Source organism: Rattus rattus, chromosome 3, assembly GCF_011064425.1.
Source record: "Rattus rattus isolate New Zealand chromosome 3, Rrattus_CSIRO_v1, whole genome shotgun sequence".
NCBI classification, from domain to species: domain Eukaryota; kingdom Metazoa; phylum Chordata; class Mammalia; order Rodentia; family Muridae; genus Rattus; species Rattus rattus.
Window position 1 is genome coordinate 1,501,012 of NC_046156.1, and position 24,285 is coordinate 1,525,296.

At 40.7% G+C, this 24,285-nt stretch overlaps 1 protein-coding gene across 1 annotated transcript; it reads left to right on the plus strand.

The window, feature by feature from the left end:
* Positions 1 to 9,628: 9,628 nt before the first annotated feature.
* On the plus strand, positions 9,629 to 11,548 carry Ivl (involucrin). Its single transcript, XM_032896580.1, has 2 exons — positions 9,629 to 10,367; positions 10,548 to 11,548. The coding sequence occupies exons 1-2, from the start codon at positions 9,629 to 9,631 to the stop codon at positions 11,546 to 11,548; spliced, it is 1,740 nt and encodes a 579-aa protein (XP_032752471.1).
* The last annotated feature ends 12,737 nt before the right edge of the window (positions 11,549 to 24,285 follow it).

Here is a 24,285-nt window from a genome sequence, read left to right on the forward strand (position 1 = left end):
GTGACCACAGAGTTAGTGATATGGAGGAACAACAGAAGAGGAAAGCCTTTCACTACCTGTCCCCCGCAGAAGTGACCACAGGGTCTGGTGATATGGAGGAACAACAGAAGAGGAAAGCCTTTCACTACCTGTCCCCCACTGGAGCTTGATCACAGCTAGGAAAGCTGTTTTCCTCACTGCAGATTTCAAATGCCACTCTTCCTGTCACATCGAATAGCCCTCCTTGCCCAGTTGACACTCACCACAGCAATCTCTCCTCTATGCAAATCAATGTGCATTTTACATGCTTAGTTTGGGGTCATTTCCCAAGTATTCAAGCACATATCAAATTGTTCTTCTTATTATCAAAAATGTCCTTTTTATTCCTGACTAGAAATTCATCAAAGCATACATATGCTCTGGTTGATGGATGTTTGGCTCCTTTCCAATGGTTGGCTGTTACAAAGCTCTTATGAGTCTGGTCACAGGTATTTCTGTAGTGGAGGATGAAAAATATTGAGGAAAGAAATATTTATTTTTGCTTACAGTTATAGGTTGCAGTCCATCATGGAGACATCACAGATGTAGGACCATGCAACAGCTTGTTATACTGCCTTGGTAAACAGGAAACAGAGGGACATAAGAGCTAGACTCAGCTTACTTTCTCCTTTTCATTCGGTCTGTGGAAAGGTACCAGCGACAAACATTTAAGGTAGGTCTTCCCCCCTCAATTCAATCTAGATATGTGCAGAAGCTTTAGCCTAGGTCATTTGATTATTTCGAGTTTATAATCAAGATTAATCATCACTGGTTGCTTTTATCAAGGTCGCCAAGCTCCATGTTCCCTAACAAAAAGACATTCATACTCTTATATTTTAAAATATTCAATAGTATGTATATTCAATGTTGCACAGTGTGATTATCATATATTTCATGTACATTGTGAAATAATTGCCAAGTTCAAACTAACACCTCCATCACCACCCTTCCTGTGTCTGAGATATTCACCACTTAGACATAACTGGAACTTTATGCTAGTTGATCAACATCTCATTTCTCCTACTGACTTCAGATTTAACTTTCTTAGTTAAACAGATAAACTAAGTTTCCAGTTATATCTACAGCATTATTTTTCACCATCGCCTCTCCTCTCCACTTCAAACAATGGTCTGATTTATAGGACACTCCATTCATCTCTATGAAGTATTTCCATCTAGTTTCTCTCAGTTTCATTGACTTTCTTTTTTTCTTTTTTCTTTTCATTGACTTTCATATCTCCCTGACAACTTAACAGTGCAGATAGTCTTCCAGTTTCTTTCTCCTTTTTATAATATTCATTCCCTTGGTTATTCATCTTATATAATGAGCTCAAATATCATTCTCAGTCTATACCACAAGCATCTTTCTGAACTCAAGGTTTATATCTCTAAGTGCCATGTGATGGCTGCCTGAGTTTCTAATGGGAATCTCATACCTGTCCTGTTTCAGAGCTCACAGCTGAGATTTCTCAGGAAGCTATTCCTTCTGTGGTCCCTTTGGCTTTGTTAACCGTGGCTCTATCCTATTATGTATGACTAAAATGTTTGAATTATTGTTGGCTTCCCACTTAGGCCCATCTGTTTCTTCCATTGTTAAAAATCACCTGTAATCTGACTACTTATTTTTATTGATGCCACTCTACTTGTGAGATATTGATAAAATCATATAGTTGCCTCTTACAGCTCCAGCTGATTCTATTCTTGTCAGATATTTTCAAAATTAAGTCAGAGGGTGTCATGACATGTCATTTATCATACCAGCCACTCCAAAAGACAAAGTTACTGCATGATTTTCCCTTCACAATCTGCCTCCACTCACTCCACCAACCTTATCTTATTCACACATGCGCAGTCACATCATCCTTCTGGCTGGTTCCAGAAGACATGTGTCTAACATAGTTTGCTGCACTATCTCATTCTCCTCCTCCATTTCAACTAGTGCTGACTTTCTTTTCTTCAGGTTCTTGCTGTGACTATTCCATTTAAAGTCCCCTCCCCCCACCCCCGATTCCTTAGACTTCATAAGTTTTCCTTGACGCATTTTTCTACATATGCTGTAAGTGTCTGTGCTTGTTTTACTTATTGCTGATATGCTACGTGGGAATATAATCTGTCACACAGTAGATGTTTCCCTGTTTAGTTTAATGCTGGACCTAGAATACCGACACAAGAAATGCTGTCAATCAACAGCAGTTAATAAAATCAGTCACTAGGCAGAAGTCAAAAAAGCTTTTTCCAGGAGAGAGAATAAGAGTATAAAGGTGCGGAAGTAAACAAAGGCAAAAGCAGTGGCTTAGCCCAGACTCGCCTTGCCTACCAGTTCCCCTCTGGAATCTCTGTTATCTTTTGTGAGCCAAGGGGTTATCCCCTTAGCATTCTCAGTGTGGTAGAGTGTGTTTTAGGCGTGGGTGACTGGGCTTGAGATTCCTGGCAGAAATGCTAGGGTGGGGTGAGGGGGGAGTGAAGTTGGAGCAAAGCAAGCAAATACTTGTCTGAGGGAGGAAGTTTGATTCACCGCACCCTATAGCACCCTGACCTCTACCCTCCCCCTGCCTTCTTCACTCTGCATGGGTTTTCTAGCAAAACCTGAATAGTGGGAACATAGCCTTTAGCTGTTCCAGCACGTTCCATCTTGTGGCCAGTAGTTCTGTCTTTTTCTATGACAGACCTAGGTGCCTCTCCAAATAAACTCCATCACACTTAATGACATCTCTGCTTTAGGAGTGGAAACAGTGACCTGGGAAAAGAGATCAGAACTTAACTCACTTTCCTGGTGGTGAGTCTGCTGGCAAGTAAGTTCAGGTGCTGTAGAATCTGGGCTCTTCCTCTGTAATATGAATGGGATTAAAAGATACTGAATGAGAATGAATGGAATAAACAGGCTTGGAGGATTGATTTTCTATAACTGCCCCCACAGACACTTTCACAGCCCTGGGTCGTTTTTGATGCAGAGCATACACAGTCTAGAGTACTCCCTTCATGTGGCATTGAGTGAGACACCTCTCTGCTAATAAGCCTGTCTATTTATTAGGCAAGAAGTTCCCTGAGATAGGTCTGTCCTAAAGCAGGCTTCTTGAGGCCAAGAATTGTATCCCTCTGTCAGACTGGGAGACAGACCAGGGACCTCAGCATCCTAGCATACATGAAACTCAGAGACCTGTAACCTTTGGGCTGAGTGACCCAGTTTGAAGAGTGTGTAAATGAGTGGGGGAGGAAGGTTGATAATCAGGATTGATTTGCTGCCCTGCCTGGGAACGACTCATCTGGAGACCAAGAATTTTATATGGCTTCATGACAAATCATCTATGAATACAGAGAACAAATGGATGGGGTCAGGAAAGGGCCATATTGGGGAATGTTGGCTCACCAGGACCAAAGGGAGTCAAGGATGTCAGCTGCTGTTGGTACAAGCTACTCTAAAACCAAGTATTATTTCTAGACCCTCTTCTTAGCACACATGCAGATGCATCTGACCTGGGTCTAAGTGGTTTCTATATCCACTTTCAGAAGTAATTTTGAAAGCAATTAGCCAGTCAGGAGACAGCTGGTGCAGGATCAGGTGCCCCCTCCAAACACCCTAATTAGCAAGAAATATGGGGTAAACTAGAGCCCCAGCCTACTTCTGTTTATTTGTTTTAAAGACTCATCTGACAGATGGTTTGTGAATGGACTTCTTCTATGACTGCCTTTCTCTTATCACTGCTGTGCTCCTCACCCATTCTTTCTTTCCAGAGCCTAGCCACTCCCTGTCTATTCTCTACTATACTGGATCCCTCCCACTCTTCATGCCATGTCTGTACATAAACACAGCCTAAAACCTTATACTCTGCGTGTATTATGCCATCCATCATTCTCTTTCCATTCTTCCCTGACCCATCATATTATGACTGACTCATCCTTGTGTTTGGTTTATCTTTCAATATCAAATCTTAATCACAAATCACTCTGCCCACACAGGTTCCAAAACCCCTTCATGTCCCATCATGCTCTAGGAATACAAATTCATTTTAATTTATTATACCATGGGGGCAAACAAGACCTTGTTAGAGAAAGAAAGATGACATACTAGTCATCACTATGGTGTATTAGTTGTCACTTGAGGCCCAGTAGCAGGTAATAATTAGATCAGAAAATTAAAAGGCAAATGACTTGGTTGCTGACACAGTATGTTACTCTCTCATTTTTCCCTTGTCTTTCTTCTTTCCTTTCTTCTATTCTATTCTATTCTATTCTATTCTATTCTTTCTTTCTTTCTTTCTTTCTTTCTTTCTTTCTTTCCTTCTTTCTTCCTTTCTTTCTTTCTTTCTTTCTTCCTTTTTTCTTTCTTTCTTTCTTTCTTTCTTTCTTTTTTGTAAGACTCATGTGACCCAGCCTATCTTGAAACTTATTGTCTAGCTTGAGCCTGACGTTGAACTACTTATCTTCTTGCCCTGCCTATCAATTGCTGGAATTATGAAAAAGACATGATAAACTCTGCCTCGCCAAAGCCTCATGATTTTCAAGGGAAGAATAAGGAAATCAATCTTGATAATCTTTAAAAAGTTGTTTCCTTAAAAATGCTCTCTTTAGGCAAGTAGCACACTACATGAATATCAACCAATAGGCGTAATGGTACCTGAAAAGAAAGCAGCAAGAATCCTGAGTGTCAGTCATGTGCTAAGTATGCATATTGCCTCACCAAATCCTCACAGGAACTTATGGGACTTAGAAAATGTCTCTGAAGTCATGTAGTGAAACCCGTCACACTGAGCAAATTCTATTAAGGAGCCTGATAGGGAAGAGATGCCGTCAGAGCAGCAGCCAGTGTGTCTGGTTTCCAGTCTAGCCCTAGCTCACTGTAGAACTTGGACAGCTGGAGTTTCCTTTTTCTAGACTCAGTCCCTATCTGTTTAGGAGATGGAACCTAACATCGAAGATGATGTTCTCTGAAGAAGCTGCAGTACTCTTCAAAGGCAAGTTTTCAAAAATTAATTTATACTTGGCCAATTTCACACATTCTGGTCATACCCATCCCTTCATCTCTTATCCTCCTTTCACTACTGCCTTCTTCTATCTTCTCTAACCAAGTCTCCATTCCATTCTTTTTTGGGGAAGGAAGAGGACAGAGCATTCCCTTTCTCCTCTACTCAAAACATGAATTTCTTACTCCACCAAATTTCTTTTCTCCCAAAACCAAAAACAAAAGTCATGCTTTTGTTCTTCTTGCCACCATCAAGAGGAAAACTGGGGAAGTTCTTCTGTAGTTACAATATTGAAAAGAAAGGGAATTGGAGACCTAAAGTGAGAATGAACAATTTGGCAGGCCAGCAGAGCAGCCAGACAAAATGATATGGAGCAAAGCAGGTTAGCTCATGCAGATGCACACCAATGTACAGAAAGACAAAAATCAGCCCTGTGTCAACTCTAGGTTTCATCTCTCCTTCAGACTCATTCTTTCCAGAGGGTGAGAAAGGCACAGATAGCAACTGAGAAAAAAAGGGCCATGTTTAGCAGGCAACAGAAGCAGGCAAGAAAGACTTCAGATATGTAAGGAGGCAGACAGGGCAGGGCAGGTTGCAGATGGAGGTATGATACAGAAAACAGTACCTTCAAGAGCAGGGGAAAGGAGATCAGCATTCTCAGAGATTCTCTACACTAGACAGTTGATAGAAGCTGCAGGGCCATACAAGATAGGACTCTTGGCTCAAATCATCTACCTAGGACGATCATCTACCTAGACCTAGAAACTCATGAAGAGCTATACTTAACAATTTTACTGCCCCTCCAGAACAATGGATTTCCATAATTAATTCTTTTATAACCCCACACCATAAACAAATAACCAACAACTAAAACTAAACAGCAAAAACAGGCTGCTCAGGAGGAGAGGTAAATCTTGTATTTTATCCCTGTAGAAATAGCTAGGGTTTTAAAAACCTGAAGCACAGCTAGGTCAAAGCCTCTTTATAGGTTATGGGAAAGCTCACCTTCATTATACTGGACAAGGATTGTACAGTTTCTGGGATTTATCACAAGGATCTGAGACATAAAGTCAGTCACACTGAAAAAGTTTACCTTATTGCCAAGCATTTTCAGTCCCTAAGTGGGGTAATCCTAGGGTGGAATATGGGGCCTCTGAGCATTAGAACTCTGGGGCTTCTTCGACCCCTCCTTCAACTACACACATGTTCCTAGGCTCTATCTTCTGCACTCATTCCCATGCCCTACCTTTGCCCAGTGGTCAAACACTCATGCACACACACTGTCTTTTCTGAGTTCTTATCGTGCTCTGAATCAGAGGGTGGGAGGCAGATTGGGTAGATACTAAACCTCTGGGAACCCATAAGACCAGTGTGACTTCTTGAACAGTCTGCTAGCCTGGCATTGTCACTGGGTGAGGAGAGGCAAATTCTTCCCCTGTGATGTCAGAAGAGGAACATAAGTGCTCATGTGAGAATGCTTGGTTATTTCTGGTGGGGTGAAGAATGCACTCTTTGGTATAGAAAGTAGTATAGTTCAGCTTCTACAGGGTAGTGTTCAGGATGCCTTGTGGCTCTGGGAATAGGGAAGGCCTGGCAAACTAGATTTAGAGGACAGAGTGTCATGTCAGTCCTCTATCTGTTTAAAGAATACATCCCAAGAACATGGAGAATTTAGTGTTGTAAACAAATCTGCTTAAGACAAAGATTAGATGCTCATTGGGACAACTATGGGGAATTGGAAACCTTCTCAAGATTAATTAGAAATGAGGTTTTATCTTTACATTATTTTACCATTTCTTTTTTTTTTGTATTATCTCATAATAAAAGTGTTAATGGATGACCTAAACAAAATAAACTGTTAACTGAGGACTAAAGAAAAAGATAAGCCACAATTCAGCTTTGTTTTCCTGGCACACAAATTTTCACACACATGAAGATAAGTTGACATTAAAATATTAGATAGCTGTTATTTATACGTATGAGGTTTGCTGTCATTTATTCTTCAATTAGTATTGATAATGTTTTAGTGTATGAGGTGACTTTGTAGGTCCTTTGGACAGTGAAAAGTACACCCAGTATACTTCTCTCCTAGTATAACTTGTTTTACAGTAGAAAAGGTGGATAATAAAAATGGAATAAATGCAGATTAAAATAACTGATTTTTTATTAGTTAACTAAAAGTGAAGGCAATCCAACAGTTAGGGAAGTCAGAGGAGTATCTAGGTCAGACCTCAATATTTCCATCCAAGTTTGAATACATGTTAAAGCCCTGGAAAGGGGCCCATTGTTAGAAGGGACAACAGGTGCACAGTCTTGAGGCAAAGCACTTTGGATGTGCCCTAGGGAGGGAGGGAGGGAGGGAGATTGTAGTATACATGTCAGAGAGAGGGCAACATGTACCAAGATGAAAGATGGAAGTTACATAAGCCAGAGACTTTTGACTACAGTAGTGAATCTGAATTTTATGAGGTGTATGTTAGGCCACTACAGGCATTTTGATGATAGGAGCGATGCTTAATTTCCCACTCTGTAATGTTTTCTAATCTATTTTTTAGGAAACATTTTCTAATGGTGGTTTTAATACCATTATTCAGGAGGCAGAGGCAGTTGGATCTTTGAATTCAAGGCTAACTTTTTACAGAGCTAGTTTCAAGACAGCCCGGGGTACTCAAAGAGACTATGTCTAGAAACCACACCCCTTGAAAGAAAGGAAGAAAGAAAGAAAGGAAGAAGGAAAGAAAGGAAGAAAGAAAGAAAGAAAGAAAGAAAGAGAGAAAGAAAGAAAGAAAATGTTCTGAGATAGCAATGGACTAGTTAGTTTTGAATTTTATGGTGTACATTTCCAAAAATAATTATTGAAAATGTTGGTTATCATCATGAAATACATTCATATCCTTCATATCCTGTTTCTACTATTTCCTGTTTTCCTTACCTGAGGGGTATCAGAAGCCTTTATGAGCCTGGTGTCCTTAGGAAATTCTATAAGTACACTTTGGGTATGATATGGGGGCTGGGAAGTCCCTGGCATACAGGGGGAGGAATGTAAGCCACCTACTTCCATCTACTTGATCTTTCCCAAGACATGGCATATCTCCTTACCAAATCAAGTTACGTTTATATTCTGAGTACAGATGGACTCATAGCCCAATAGCATGCCTACTATATGTTCTTTTAGAAGTGGCTCCTTACAATATTGTCCTATAGATCGAAATCTATGGCCATCCCCAAAACACAAAGCTTCTTAATCTATGCTTTTGGAAATAAATACACTAACTTAAAAATCAGGTCAAACCCAAACCCATTGAGATTGAAAGGTAAGTTTCATTGAGTTTACAAGTGGGATACCTTTTTCACTCCCTTCTCCTCTCCTGTGCCCAGGTCAGATGATCTCAGCTAGGAGAGTTGAGCCCTCACACTCCCACATGGTCCAATAGAAGCTAGAAAAGGGAGCCCTGCGGGTGTAGGGGTTTGCTGCGTAAGTTATCCAATGACTCAGAAAGGAGCTGGAGGAAGTTGACCAACTGGAGTGGTGAAACCAGTCCACCACCCCCAACCTGAGAAGGACAGTAGGCAGGAACAATATAAAGGGCCCTAGTTGCTGCTCAGATCAAGATTCTGCTGGAAGCGTCTGCCTTCTCCCTTCCGTGAGTTTGGTGAGTGTTACCTGTTGGAACCTTAGGGCTGTAGGCTTCCAAGAGCCCAGAATACGGCTAGGGGTGTCTACTTAAAGTTGGGGTAGATACTGCTCTGTGCTAGATTCAGCTGGATTAGTTATCCTTCAAGGAGGCTGGTAGGTGTGCAGAGGGAAGCATGCTGTAGTACTTTCTGTATGGAGAAAGCCATGAAAAACAGGAGTGAGGAAATTCTGTTTTAAGTACAAGACTTGAAATAACAAGCTCCAATTCTCAGTAACTCTCAACACTGGCCCTGGGACTACAGCTTACATTCAGAAGATCAAAGAAGAAAGGAGCTCTCAGGCTAATAGGGCAACCTGCTAAATTTTTTAGAAAAAAAATATCTGAAACCCAGAAAGACTATGTGAGCTTCCCAGAAGTCTACAGTGTTTTGGTGGGAGTTGGGCCTGCAATGTGCTAGATGACTCCAGTCTGAAGCTTCTGCAATCCCAGCTCCCCTTCAGCAGAGACTCTAAGCTTTCCAGAGCTCTGGGGTACTCTGTAAGACTTTTATTTTTCTAAGGTTTCCTTCATACTGTGACATAATCCCCAAAACTATCTTTCCAGGACCCAGGGAAAGACCAGACAAGGGCAGGTTAATTAGCAGCCAGCCTATTCTTGCAGAACCTCTTTGTAAAAAGACTCCTCAAGTGAACAAGGGGGCTCACTGGATAGTGTTTCTCTGCCCTCACCATTTCCATCATAGTCCGTTCTGCTGCTGGGATTCACAGCCTAAGGAAGTGGGAGAATTCCCTATTCAGGAGTAAAGATGCCAAGAACCAGGGCCATTATGTGTCCCTATTCAGGAGTAAAGATGCCAAGAACCAGGGCCATTATGTGTCCCTATTCAGGAGTAAAGATGCCGAGAACCAGGGCCATTATGTGTATTCTGTATATTCAGCAGTTCTATTTCCCTTGCCTTCAGCCCACCCTCTGACTCTTCTACTTTTCAGTTTGGTCTAAGGAAGCTTCCAAGATGTCCCATCAACACACAGTGCCAGTGACTGTTCCAGCTGTGGTTCAGGAATCTCTCAAGACTGTATGTTCTCCAGCTCAAACTCAGCAGGAACAAACAAAGCAACCAACTCCATATCCTGCACAATGCCAGGTCTTCACTGACACTCAAGAGAAGGGCTTTCTCAAACATGAGGAGAAGGAGGCAAACCCTGTGAAAGATCTGCCTGAGCAAGAGAGTGAGCACCACCAGGAGCCAGGACCACAGAAGCAGCAGCTGCAGGTGAAAAAGCCAGAGCAGGAGCTGCAGGAACAGGAACTGCATTCGGAGAAGCAGCAGACACCACAGGAGCCACAGGGGCTCCTGTGCCTGAGACAGCAACAGCAGCGAGACCCACAAGAGCAAGAACAGCACCTTAGACAGCACCAGCAGCCACAGCAAGAGTCACAGGGGCAGGGGTTGTGCTTGGGGCAGCAGCAAGACATGCTGGCACCACAGGAGCTGCATATGGGACAGCAAAAGAAGGAGAAGCTGCAGGAGCCAGAACTGCCTCTGGGTCAGCAGCAGAAAACTCCAGAGAAACAGGAACTGATTCTAGGAGAAAAGCAGCAGAAGCTGCACCTAGTAGAGAGGCACCAAGAGCCACAGGAGCAGGAGCTGCACCTCGGACAGAAACAGAAGCAACAGCAACCACAAGAACAGGAGTTGCAGTTGGTACAGCACCAGAAGCAGAAGCAGCATGAACCAGAACTGTGCCTGAGGAAGCAGCAGCATCAGGAGTTACAGGAGCCAGAACTGTACCTGGAAAAGAAACAGCATGAGAAGTCCCCAGAGCCAGAACTGCACCTGGGAAAGCAGCAGCATCAGGAGTCACCTGAGCCAGAACTGCACCTGGGAAAGCAGCAGCATCAGGAGTCACCTGAGCCAGAACTGCACCTGGGAAAGCAGCAGCATCAGGAGTCACATGAGCCAGAACTGCACCTGGGAAAGCAGCAGCATCAGGAGTCACCTGAGCCAGAACTGCACCTGGGAAAGCAGCAGCATCAGGAGTCACATGAGCCAGAACTGCACCTGGAAAAGCAGCAGCATCAGGAGTCACATGAGCCAGAACTGCACCTGGGAAAGCAGCAGCATCAGGAGTCATGTGAGCCAGAACTGCACCTGGGAAAGCAGCAGCATCAGGAGTCATGTGATCCAGAACTGCACCTAGGGAAACAGCAGCATCAAGAGACTCAGGAGTCAGAACTGCAACGGGGAAAGCAGCAGAAGCCACATGAGCCAGATATGGTACTGGATCCGAAAGAGAAGCAGAAACTTCATGACCCAGAACTGCACCTGGGAAAGCAGCAGCACCAGGAGTCTCAGGAGTCAGAACTGGAACTGGAAAAGAAACAGCATGAGAAGTCCCCAGAGCCAGAACTGCACCTGGGAAAGCAGCAGGACTCACATGAGCCTGATATGACAGAGGATCAGAAAGAGAAGCAGAGTCTTCATGAACCAGAACTGCACCTGGGAAAGCAGCAGGAGTCACATGAGCCTGATATGACAGAGGATCAGAAAGAGAAGCAGAGTCTTCATGAACTAGAACTGCACCTGGGAAAGCAGCAGGAACAACAGATAGAGTATGAAGGCTACCAAAGATCAAAAAGCCTGAATCAGTCACTTAAGCAAGAGAAAGCTTCCAGGGGACAGGAGCTGGATGACTTACATCTAGAACAGGAGAAGAAGCTCTTGGACCAGCGATTGGATCAAGAACTAGTAAATAAAGATGAGCAACTGGAAAGAAAGAAGCACAAATTGGAGAACCTGACACAGAAGGAGAAGCAGATAAAGCAATTAGTACCAAGCACTGACAGAGTCCAAGAGACTCAGCCAATCCAACCAGTGAAAGAAGACTCTCTCACTACAAAGAAGCAGCAGCACAGCCATGAAGTGCAGTGAAGTAAAACTAAAGTAACCACCCCAGTGTCCCAGAGACTCTCCAACCATCCCACATATGGGAAGAGAACCACCCACACTTCCTTAAGGACCCTGGCTGGCCTACTCATCCATGAATCTGTCTGACCCTGAATATCTTCTTATCTGTGACAGGCTGGGCACAGGATGTTATGGCCCAGTATCCACTCCAAGAAGCTCAATCCCAACCTTAGGTATCAGAACCTCTTCCTGAGGTAGGGGCTGGGGGAAAAGGGGAGGCCTGTCATTAGTTAGCAACTCTGATGTCATTCCTAGTGTTGCCACAGAATCTGTGAATAAGCACAATGTCTAATAAATCATAAAAGTCCTGTGATTACTTTAGCCTTTTCTTTTCTGTTTCTCACCATAGGCAACAGACTCTAAAAAAAAAATCACAAAAACAAGCTCAGTGCACACCAGTCATGAATAGAGGCTTTCCCAAGGATGGGTTATCTATCTTCGTTCAATTCCATTGTACACTACTCAGATTCCTATTTAAGTCCACAGCAGAACACAGTTCTGTTTCTCATCTTAGTTTAACTCTTCATGAGAGGAAAAGAATAGAAACATGACTGGTATGTTTGGAGGCCCCATTTATGGGTTCTGATAAACACCTCCACACTTTCCTTCCTGGGCTTTCTTTTTCTTTTTTCATTCATTAATTTATTTGTTCCTTTTATATCCCAACTGGTGCTCTTTCCCAGTCCCCCAAACAGGGTTTCTTCCCCCCATCCCCGCCATTCTCCTCTGAGAGGAATGGAATCACTCCTGTGTATCCATCCACACTGGCTCATCAAGTCTCTGCAGGGTTAGGTGCATCCTTTACCACTGAGGCCAGACAAGGCAGCTCAGGTGAGACACAGATTCCACAGACACGTAACAGCTTTAGGAACATCATCTGTTCCAGTTGTGGGGGGACCCATATGAAGACTGAGCTGTATATCTGCTACCTATGTGCTGGAGGTCTCAGTCCAGCCTGTGAATGCCCTTTGCTTGGTGGCTCAGTCTCTGAGCCCAGAGGTTCCAGGTTAGTTCACTCTGTTGGTCTTCCTTTGGAGTTCCTATCCCATTCAGGCCCCTTAATCCTTCCCCTACTTCTTCCATAAGAGTTCCAGAACTCCGTCCAAAGTTTGGCTGTGGGCTCTGCATCTATTTTAGTCAGGTGCTAGGTAGAGCCTCTCAGAGGACAGTTGTGGAAGGCTCCTGTCTGAAAGCATAACAGAGTATCATTAATTGTGTCAGTCTTTCCAACTAAAGATTGTCCTCATGATTTCTAAATGTTTTATGACCTGCCCTGTGAAGATTTTAGGAAAGCGAGAGAACATTGGACAAAGTGGCAGAGTAGACAGTCTCTGGATGAGTCTCAGAAGAGAAGATGATAGTGTTATTAAAGCAAGTAAAGATTGAACTAACAGTAGCTGTGGAGTGAAAGATGTTAAGTAGGATAGGAAAAAAATATCAGCAGGGCTGGGGATTTAGCTCAGCGGTAGAGCGCTTACCTAGGAAGCACAAGGCCCTGGGTTCGGTCCCCAGCTCCGAAAAAAAGAACCAAAAAAAAAAATATCAGAAGCCACCTCAACTGTTGCCCTCCTGTTGTACCCTGCTTCCTTGTCACTTTTATAGCATTTAAAGCCAACATTCCCATTATAACTCTGGACATTCTTCTTCATAGGGCATTTAACTTTCCTTCCTTGTCTTTAGCACCTCAAATTACTTGTCTATGCCACTTAGCCATATCCTCTTGGCAGGTTGTTTCAAGTTATATAATACTATTGTTATTACAGACATGAGGATGTATCAGAGACTTCACATTGAAGTGTCTACAGGCATTCAAACTCAATTGGTTGAACAACACTCAGAAGCTCTTACAGCCCCACTCAGCACAAATATTTACCTCTTTAGAAATTTTCTCTTCTGAGTAATAATAAAAGTAATAATAATCCTTCACAGATATAATATAAGGCATTCCACTGAGCTCAGAATGAAGACACTTTTCATCTGTACTATTTCAATAGTCTCCAAGCTGGTCTTGACTATTTTCTCCCTCCAGGTACCTTGCAAGTGTTCTGATTACATGTTTTTAACATCTCCACTGATCTAGGTCAGTGGTTGGATTAACCCTTATCAGTGGTTTCCATCAGTTAGAACATGAAATATCAAGCACAAGCTCTATTTGTCATTAGCTTCAGTAGGACAACCAGAAGTAGTCATAATATATACAAGGACTATTGACATATTGGCCAATATTGTTAGGATAGATTATTAAAGTTTGAACCAGGGATGTCTTCCACAAGGGTTTGTGTTTTGACTATGTTTCCTAATTGGTGGTTCTGTTTAGGAGGACTATGGGACCTTTAGGAAATTAGGGTATAACTAGTAGAAGAAGATTATTAGGAGTGGACATGGGAATATTATAGCCTTCTAGCAAACTTCCTGCTTCCTGGACCACCACCATGTGGACAAGTCCCTCCATATCTTTCCCCAAAGACTCAGCTGATTTATCGTGCCTGATGCACTATAATAAACTGAAACCACTATTGTAGAAGGCGAATCATAAAAACTACAAAACACAAAATTCCCAACAAATGTGCAAAAACAACAAAGAAACAGAAAAATCACCAAGCACCATTTCCCTGTGACTCACCTGCAAACTGACAACCTTTCAACTAAGGATAGCAAAAACATCAAGATAGTTGAACTGCCAGAAAATACTTCAGAGTGTAGGTCAATGTCAGTATTAAGAACTGAATAAGCAAATGAATGAAGTAAGAAAATCAAATTAGGTTCTAGACAAGTAAGTTAGAAGAATAGTTCAGGACCTAGACAGGAAGTTACTAAATGAAATAATCAATAAATTGGAGGGAAAATTTAAAAGCATGGAGAAGAGTTTCAGCTAGAAAATTTAGATGCTTAAAATGAACCAAACAGAAAACATGAAAATGAAAAAAAATCAAGAAAATAAAAACCATAATGAAAGGTATCATTGACAAACAAGTTTGTGCAGAGTACTAAGCAAGGTCAGAACAATAACAAGGTTGTGAATGTGACAATGAATTCCAACAACTCTGGAATATTTTTAAAGGCTAAGTTTAAGAATCCACAGAGTAGAAGAAAGAGCTAATATGAAGCGTCAGGGCTCAGACAATTTATTCGTTAAGATTATAGATCCAAATTTATCAAAACTAGGGAAATAAATATTTATCTAAATGTAAGATAAATTTAGAACCCCAAATAGAAACTTTAAGAGAAAAATTTCTCCATAACATAGCCTAGTCATGATATCATAACTACAAAGAAACAATGGACACAAGCTATGAACAGCTCACTCACAAAGGCAGAAATATCACAACAATTTCAAATCCTTTATCATCAAATCTAAAGTTCAGGAAAGCATGATATGATACATTTCTAATATTGAAAGCAAATAACTATCAACAAAGATTGCTATCACCCCAAAATTTATATCAAAATTGAAAATGAAATAGGACTTTTCAACACAATCACAAGTTAAGGCAATTCACGGAAGCATAGTTAGTATTGAAGAAAATTCTTAAAGCAATAAGAGAGAAGACAGACAGTTTTATCCCAGATAAGGTAGAGAAGCATATATATTATGAAAGAAACAGATAAAAAGAGGAGAGAATCAGATGAAGAGAATCTGTTGTAACCACTCACAACATAACAAGACATCAAATTGCTAATACTAACAGGAAGGATGAAAGAATTATCAATAATCTAGTCAACCAGACGTTTACCCAACAGAAACAGAAGAAATAGCAAATACCTCTTAACAATAATGATTAACAATAATCATAAATACAAAGTGCTTTACTTTACCAATTAAAAGATTCAGACTAACATGAATTAAAGAATAAGATCTAACTATTGTCTCCAGAAAATGCACATACATAGAAAGATGGCAGAGCAATTCTCATGTCTAATAAAATATATTTCAACCCAAAATTCATCAGAAAAATATGGGCATTACATATTAGTAAATTAGACAATTTATCAAAATGGAAATGTAACTATTATAAATATCTATATACAGAATCTTGAGGTTTTAAAAGAAATAATTCCATAAAATAAAATCTAAAGCACATAAGAAGAAATGTGTAAGTACTGACATAGAGACTTAAATATCCTTATTTAGATGGCTCTTTCAAATTAAAAATCAACAGAGGGCTAATATCCAAAATATATAAATAACTCAAGTTAATTTCCAAAAAAAGCAAATAATCCAATTTTGAAATGAACAAAACAGAGAATTCACAACGGAAAAATCTTGAATGGCCGAGAAGCACTTAAAGAAATGTTCAAAGTCCTTAGGGATCAGAGAAATGGAAATCAAAAGGACCCTGAGATTCCACCTCACACTAAGCAGAATGGCTAAGATAAAAAATTCAAGTGACAGCACAAGCTGGCGAGGATGTGGAAAAAAGGAGTACTCCTCCATTGCTGGTGGGACTGCAAGTTGGCACAACACTCTGGAAATCAATCTGGCAGTTCCTCAGAAAATTGAAAATAGTTCTACCTAATGACCCAGCTACACAACTCTCATAGCAACCTTATTCGTAATAGCCAGAAGCTGGAAATAGGCCAGATGTCCCTCACTCGAAGAATGGATATAGAATGTGGTTCATTTACACAATGGAATACTATTAAGCTATTAAAAACACAGATGTTAGGAATTTTCCATGCAAATGTATGGAACTAGAAAATATAATCCCAAGTGAGGTACTTCAGACCCAAAAGGAAATGCATGGTATGTACCCACTGATAAATGGATATTATCCAAAAAGTACAGAATACCTAGGATACAACTCACGGACCATAAGAAGTGTTAGAAGTAGAAAGGCCCAAGTGAGGATGCTTTAATCCCACTTAAAAGGAAGAAGGAAATACTGATGGGAGGCAGAGGATCAGAGGAACCTTTGTGGGAGAAGGGAGGGGCAGAGAGAGGGGAAAAGGGCAACAGGACCCAGTATTGGGGCAGGGGACAGGAGAGAAACCCAGAGGGCCAAGAGAATGAATGGAAATAAGAATCCTTGGGGGTGGGAGGTGGAGGAGACCCTCTAGAAAATACCAGAGACCTGGGAGATGAGAGATTCTAAGGACTCAAAGGAACCTAGCCAAAATGCCCAACACTGGGTAGAGGAAGCTCAGTTTCCACCTTCAGTAGATTGACGGGGTCTCAAGTGAAAGTACAGGGTTACTAACACACAATCAAAATTCCCCAGAATTGTTCCTGTGTAAAAGAACTGCAGTGACAAAAATGGAGAAAAGACTGAAGAAAAAGCAGTCCAATAACAGGCCTAATGAGATCTGTCTCATGGGGTTGGGGGTACCAAGACTTTGGGAGCTTACAGATGGGAACCCGGCATGACTGTCCTCTGAGAGGCCCTACCAGCAGCTGACTGAGACAGAAGCAGATAGACACCTACACACAACTGAAGTTGAAGACCCCTATGGTTGAATTAGGGGAAGATCTGAAGAACCTGAAGGGAAGAGCAACCCTATAGGAAGACCAGCATTCTCAGCTAACCCAAAGTCTAGGGAGCTTCCAGAGACTGAGACACCAACCAGGAGCATACATGGGCCTGTCCTAGGCCCCTTGGTACAAATATAGCAGAGGTCTGCCCAGTCAGGTCTCAGCGAGAGAAGATGTACTTTAGAGACTTGAGGCCCAGGGAAATCTGTGTGTCGGGGGGCACCCTCTCAGAGTTGAGGTGGAGGAAAAATGGGATAAGGAACTATAGGAAGGGACCAATAAAATAAAATAAAATAAAATAAACAAAGAAATTCCATAGCAAAGCAATGCCATAGATCAACTGAATTAAGCAGAGATATAAAGAGTAATCCAACCTATGGGCTAGTAAACTAAAACAATCTTCTCAGCAGCATATGTAATACTTTTCTAAAATTAATTGAATACATACTGCAAAAACACCTTAAAAAGTACAAAAATGAGTCTGAGTTAGGTCCTCTGCATATAGTTTTGTAACTTAGTGTTCTCACGGGATTCCCAACAGTATGAGTGCATGAATGTACGTTTAGGGGGTTATGTTTCTACTGTTTTGCCTGTGCTTGAGACCCTTTCCCTCCTACTGGGCTGCCTTGTCCAGTCTTGAAATGAGGGCTTGTGCCTAATCTTTTTGTATCTTGTGAGGCCATATTTGGTGGCCTGGGAGACCTGTTCTTTCTTTTGAAGGGAAATGGAGGAGGAGAAGATCTGGTGAGAGGTAAGGTTAGGAGAGGGATTTGGAGGAACAGAGAGAGGGGAAACTGCAGGATGTAATGTATGAGAGAAGAATAAAAGGAAAAACAATACAAAAACATTAAATTATTTCTTGTCTTTTATATCATACCAAATTAAAACTAGAATTAATAGCTGAAGAAGTCTCATAAAAATGCAAATATTTGAAGATTGAGCAATAAATACAATTTTGGATGAAATATGGGTCACTGAGAAAGTAAAGATCACAGAAAAAATTCTAGAATGAATATAAATAATAGAACAATCTAACAGATGTCTGGGATATACGCAAAGCATTTCTAGGGAGAAATCATAGATATCTCAAACAATTAATCTACCATTGAGCCTCAAGATTCTAGACAAAACAGGAAGCCAAACCCAAATGTAGCACAAGAAATAAAATATAAAGCCGAAATTAATGAAACAGACTGAAAGAACAATATATAAAAATCAAGCAAGAATCATTTCTTTGAAAAGGTTGATAAGATTGAAAACACATATGCAAGTAATATTATATAGACAAAATAGGTTACACTTAAGAATGTATCTGTACATACACATATGCACAAAATAACAATTGATAAAAGAACAGCTCATTAAATTTAAGAAAGTCAGGGAGGGGTTTATAGTAGGACTTGGAAGGAGGAAAGGTAAGGGAGAAATGTTGTAGTTATATTATAATCTCCAAAATAATAAAAAATAAGATGTATAAAATCTGCAATCAAAATAGGAAAAAAACAGAAAAATTACTCAGTTTAATAAAAGGAGTTGTTACATCAAATCCAATGAAAAGCAAAATAAACAGATACTACATTTTGGGGGTTCCCATTAGTCAATTCGTTGGTTTTAATGCCTTTGCCAGCAGAGTACTTTCTTTTTCTTTTTTCTTAAGCAAGCACTTTTATTTGTGTACACAGGCTGCCTCTCCATAAGGCAGGGTTCAAGAAGTCAACATTGGATGTGAGGAAGACAAGGCTTTTATTTTAAAACTCTCTTTTATCAGATTCAGATTATCAGGCCTTATGTCAAAGCCCAGGCTTTTATCTATCCCTTGAGTGTTGTGTCCAGTGAGAGATGACTTTCCAGTTTCATTCTTCTACATGTAGCTATCCAATTTGACCAGCATCATTTTTAAAGATGCTCCAGCATCTTTAGATCTGTATATCTTAACCTGCACAAAGTCAATCTAAATAGATCAAAGACCATAATTTAAAATCTCAAAGCTTTTCCTGCTCTGAGGGCCTGCAACTTCCCTAGTTTGGATCCTTATACTCCATACAGTATTGAGACATGGTAGCCTCTAGCTAGTTCAGCCAAGTTGATCCAGAGATGGACAGAATCCCATAGTGCCTGATCTCAGGCCAGTGACATGGAGGAGTCACTGGGGTCTACCCTGGCTTCAGTGAGAAGATACTACGGACAGAAATTCTCTGTAGTTAATTTCCTCCTTCATGGTGAACAACGTACTAAATGTAAACCCATGATTTTCTTGGGCTTTGGTCCTTAGTTCTCAAAAACCTACATAATGCTGACTGACTTGTAGCAAAACTGGAACCAGGGTGCCACCTACAGCTAAAATACTGGTAAGGAAGGAAGAACCAATGTGTGTATTCTGACATCTTAAATGTAATGTCCATTTGATCTATGGTGTAAATGAATTCTGTTGCATACTACTGATTTTCTTCACTGATGATGTGTATGCTGGTGACAGTGCACTGTTGAAGTTTTTCATGAATGCTGTCTTTCAGTTAATCGCTATCTTTGGGCCTAGGAATTACCACATTTTACAGTTGGTGTTTTGGTATGAGGAATGTATTTGGAATTCCTCTTTCTTCTTCCTGAATTGACCATTCCTACAGAATGACCTTGTCTCTTTTCCTGATTTTATTGGAAAGTCTTTTTCTTTATCTTAAGCATAGATATTCCTGCTTGATTAGGGGTTCCATTTGTTTGAAATATCTTCTTTGAATCCCTTGAATATCACTCTGCGTGTGCCTGGATATAATTAAGCTTCTATTGTGTAGTTTGTGGTTTGATCTATTATTTTTGTACAAATTCACTCACTGTATGCTGATGGGTAGATGAGGTTCTATAGAGGCATTTTGTAGTTTGACTGCCATTTTGTTGTGATTCTTTTCTTTCCTCTTTTTCAGCTTCTTGTTTGGGTACATAACTAACTTTACTTTGGATTCCTTATAGTGTTTTCAGTTTGTCAATTACAGATTCTTGTTTCATGTTACATTCATATGAAACATAAAGGGATATCTTTTGATTGTGACAAGTTATTTTGAATGATAAGAACATACAATAAGAAATAAAACTTAAAAATCAGATGTAGCAGTAAAGAGAGGGAGAACATGTGCTAATGACACATTGTCCTTGAGCTCCATTTGCCAAGTATGCTAAATACCTGATGACCTGGTTATGTCTTTGAATCTTATTACATTAATTTACCCTTTGCTTCAGTTGTTTTCTACTTTGGTTTTCACACCAAGCCTATGAATGGTTTTACAATGTTAGGGCACTATGAATCTGTTTTTATGGTTATTCCTACCAAGGAATTTTAAGCTTGTGTTTTCTTCTAACTCATTAATATCCCTATCATCTCAATGAACTACCTTTAACATGGTAGAGTCAGAGCAGGTCTGTTGACACATTTTTTTTTCATCTTTTTTTTTTTTTTTTCTGGAGCTGGGGACCGAACCCAGAGCCTTGCGCTCGCTAGGCAAGCACTCTACCGCTGAGCTAAATCCCCAACCCCTTTTTTTCATCTTTTTGTGTGTCAGGACATGTCACCTTCATTTCTAAAACCTCATTTTTGAAATGAAGTGTTCAATTCAGCCATTTTTCTCACTCAGTACAGTGCAGATGGCATGGCACCCTCTTCTGGTTCCTGAGGTCTCTGCTCTCAGGCATGCTTGCAAACTCCTCTATGTTATCTATTTCTTTTGTTACCTTGAGAAGCTTTGTCTTTAATAGAGAAAATCCTTAGTCAAGTTCTGTACTACAGGAATTGTGACTTTGTTTTGCTTGGATATTTGTGTCTTTGTTCATCTTGCAGAAGTTTCATCTTATCTTGAAGTAAGACTTCTACACCTTTAGCGTCTTCAGATTCCCCCTGAGCTTTGAAGGTATGAATATTTGTTTTGCTGTGAGTGTGTGTATGTGTGTTTTTCCAAAATTCCCCTAATCTCTCATCCCTCCTCTTCTATAAAATAAGTTTCATTTTTCATAAACCCTTGCTACAAAAATCACCAGCCAATTATTTTGTGCTCTATATTCTGCTTTTAATGTTTTTGTTTCTGGTTTTCCTTTATGTTTCATTCTGTGTATTACATTCTCTTGTTCTTTAACTTTTATATTTTTCTGCAAAGTTTCTGATAAGACTGCTGCATTTTCCTCTGTGTTCTATTAAACATTCCTAACTTTTTTGAATGAGTTGCTTCATATTCCTTGTAAGAGAGTTTGTGTACTCTAGGTAGCATCTGCTCCATTCTGGTGATGGACAGTTTTGAGAAGTCATGTTCCCTGGGGTACTTGGTCCTTGATGGCAAGCACTATGGCATGGAATGGAGTGTTATTGGTTGCAGTCTTTCTTCTCTGACTTGGTTTGTTCCCTCTTCCTAGACATTTGAACATGCTGATGATGCTCATTGACACTGAAGTCACTTTACAACTTCAGCACTAGAAGCCATCCATTCTGATGTTGTTTTGTTGCCATAGTGCCAACTCTCGTTATAAATCCAGGTCCAGCTTAGCCTCCAGTTGCAGATGGTGTTTTTGTTCAACTTGAGCAAGTCATTTATGTAGTCTATCGCTTCAAATCTCTACTCTGGTGCCATTGTAGACCTTGGTGCATTCTCTATCATCACTGACATGTGATTATGAACCATAGATTCCATACAATACTGGGTAGACTCACCACATGTCAGCCGTTCCAGTCTCTTGTTTAATATATGTAGCCGTCCACTCCACAATACCCTGCCATATCTGTGACAAAAGCCTGTGGAGCTCAATACACTACTAAATACAACTAAAGTCCACATTGCTATGCTCTTATTTCTTAGATGGATGTGTAGCTCGGGATGATGGCATTTTGTATTATTCAGCTCATTTATCCCGAAACATAGAAAAACAACGTGTAACATGTAGTGAGAAATCTCTTATGCTTTTAACTTTATAATTTGGAGAGTGAGGAGGCCTGAAAAGATTGCTACAATGACTGACTTTCGGCTTATATGCATTGGGAAATTTACAAGCAAAAACGAATCAAAGTAATTTTTTTCAGAGCTGAGGACCGAACTCAGGACCTTGCTCTTGTTAAACAAGCGCACTACCACTGAGCTAAATCCCCAACCCCTCAAAGTAATTTTTAAGCAATAACCTACCGGGGGTGGGATGGAGCATCACACTGGTAATGATTGCAAAAGGAAGGAACATACAGGAGTTTAATCTATATTCCATTGTGTCTGTGTTTTTTCCCCTACCCACTAAGTGCTGTGATATACAGCTGTAATACTGATATTGAATAGCTCTGATACTTAAGAAAGCAGCAAAAATAATTTAAGTAACTAGGTTTTGTATGTGGAAACACTCCAAATGCAACGTGATACATATGTCTCTTAAAGATTCAGAGTGAGTAGAAACATGCCATAAATGTACAAATGCTTCTACAAACAGCAGTTGTTATTGAGCATTGGCCACAGGTTAGTCAGTGTCAAATGTGTATACATATCTCCTCTTCCCAGTACAACAGCACTTGAGGTACAGACAGTACAAGTTGCTCAAAGTCACTCTGTTTGTCACTGGGATTTAAACTCAGCTGTGCTTAGGTCTAGACACCATTTCCATAGTGAATGCTTTGCAAAATTTGGAGATGATATATAAGTTCCTACATGGTCTTCCATGGGCAGATGGCATGTGATTGGTACTTAGAAGATTAGGAACCAGTGGACAGAGAACAAACAAAACAAAAGATAACTAAGAAAGTTCTTAAAGAGAACTGCCTATGTGAGATGTGAGAAATTCTGTTAGTGGATGGATGGATGGAATAAGTGAGGATAGGAAGCTGACAGAGAGGAGAGAGAGAGAGAGAGAGAGAGAGAGAGAGAGAGAGAGAGAGAGAGAGAGAGACAGACAGACAGACAGAGAGAGGAGAGAGAGAGACAGACAGACAGACAGACAGAGACAGACAGAGACAGAGACAGACACAGACAGAGACAGACACAGACACAGACAGAGACAGAAAAAGAACCACTACTAGGGATAAATGCCTTTACAGACTCACTGTGCTCTTTGATTAGGTCTAGTTACAGTGATGGAGCAGGTGATAATAAAAGAAATAGTATACTTCATAGCTAATGTGGAAGGAGAGACACTTTCAGCCCTGAGTGAACTCTTACTAGTCACAGAAAAGCCCTATAACCTACAGTAACTATGAAGTGCACATGAGGTGAAGTTGGAAAGTAGAGTTGAATAACTTTGGGCAGGAGATTCCTGAGTGAGATACAGCAGTGGATTCCTGAGGCAAGAGACCATATATCTATAGTAATCTCTTTCTCTGCATCTCCCAATGGGATACACAGTCTGAAAAGATTGAATGTGCTCATACAGAAAATATTACTTTGGAAACTAAATTTAATCAGCCTCAAGTAAGAAAAGGACTGCTGCTACCTTACATAAAAGTGGATCTCGGGAGGATGTGGAGAAACAGGATTGTTGGTGGGATTGCAGACTGGTACAACCATTCTGGAAATCAGTCTGGAGGTTTCTCAGAAAATTGGACATTGAACTACCTGAGGACCCAGCTGTACCTCTCTTGGGCATATACCCAAAAGATGCCCCAACATATAACAAAGACACATGCTCCACTATGTTCATAGCCTTATTTATAATAGCCAGAAGCCGGAAAGAACCCAGATGCCCTTCAACAAAGGAATGGATACAAAAAAATGTGGTACATCTACACAATGGACTATTACTCAGCTATCAAAAACAATGACTTTATGAAATTCATAGGCAAATGGAGGGAACTGGAAAATATCATCCTGAGTGAGGTAACCCAATCACAGAAAAACACACATGGTATGTACTCATTGATAAGTGGCTATTACCCCAAATGCTTGAATTGCCCTAGATGCACAGAACACATGAAACTCAAGACGGATGATCAAAATGTGAATGCTTCACTCCTTCTTTAAAAGGGGAACAAGAATACCCTTGGCAGGGAATAGAGAGGCAAAGATTAAAACAGAGGCAGAAGGAACACCCATTCAGAGCCTGCCCCACATGTGGCCCATACATATACAGCCATCCAAGTAGACAAGATGGATGAAGCAAAGAAGTGCAGGCTGACAGTTACCGGATGTAGATCTCTCCTGAGAGACACAGCAAATACAGAGGCGAATGCCGGCAGCAAACCACTGAACTGAGAACGGGACCCCCGTTGAAGGAATTGGAGAAAGGA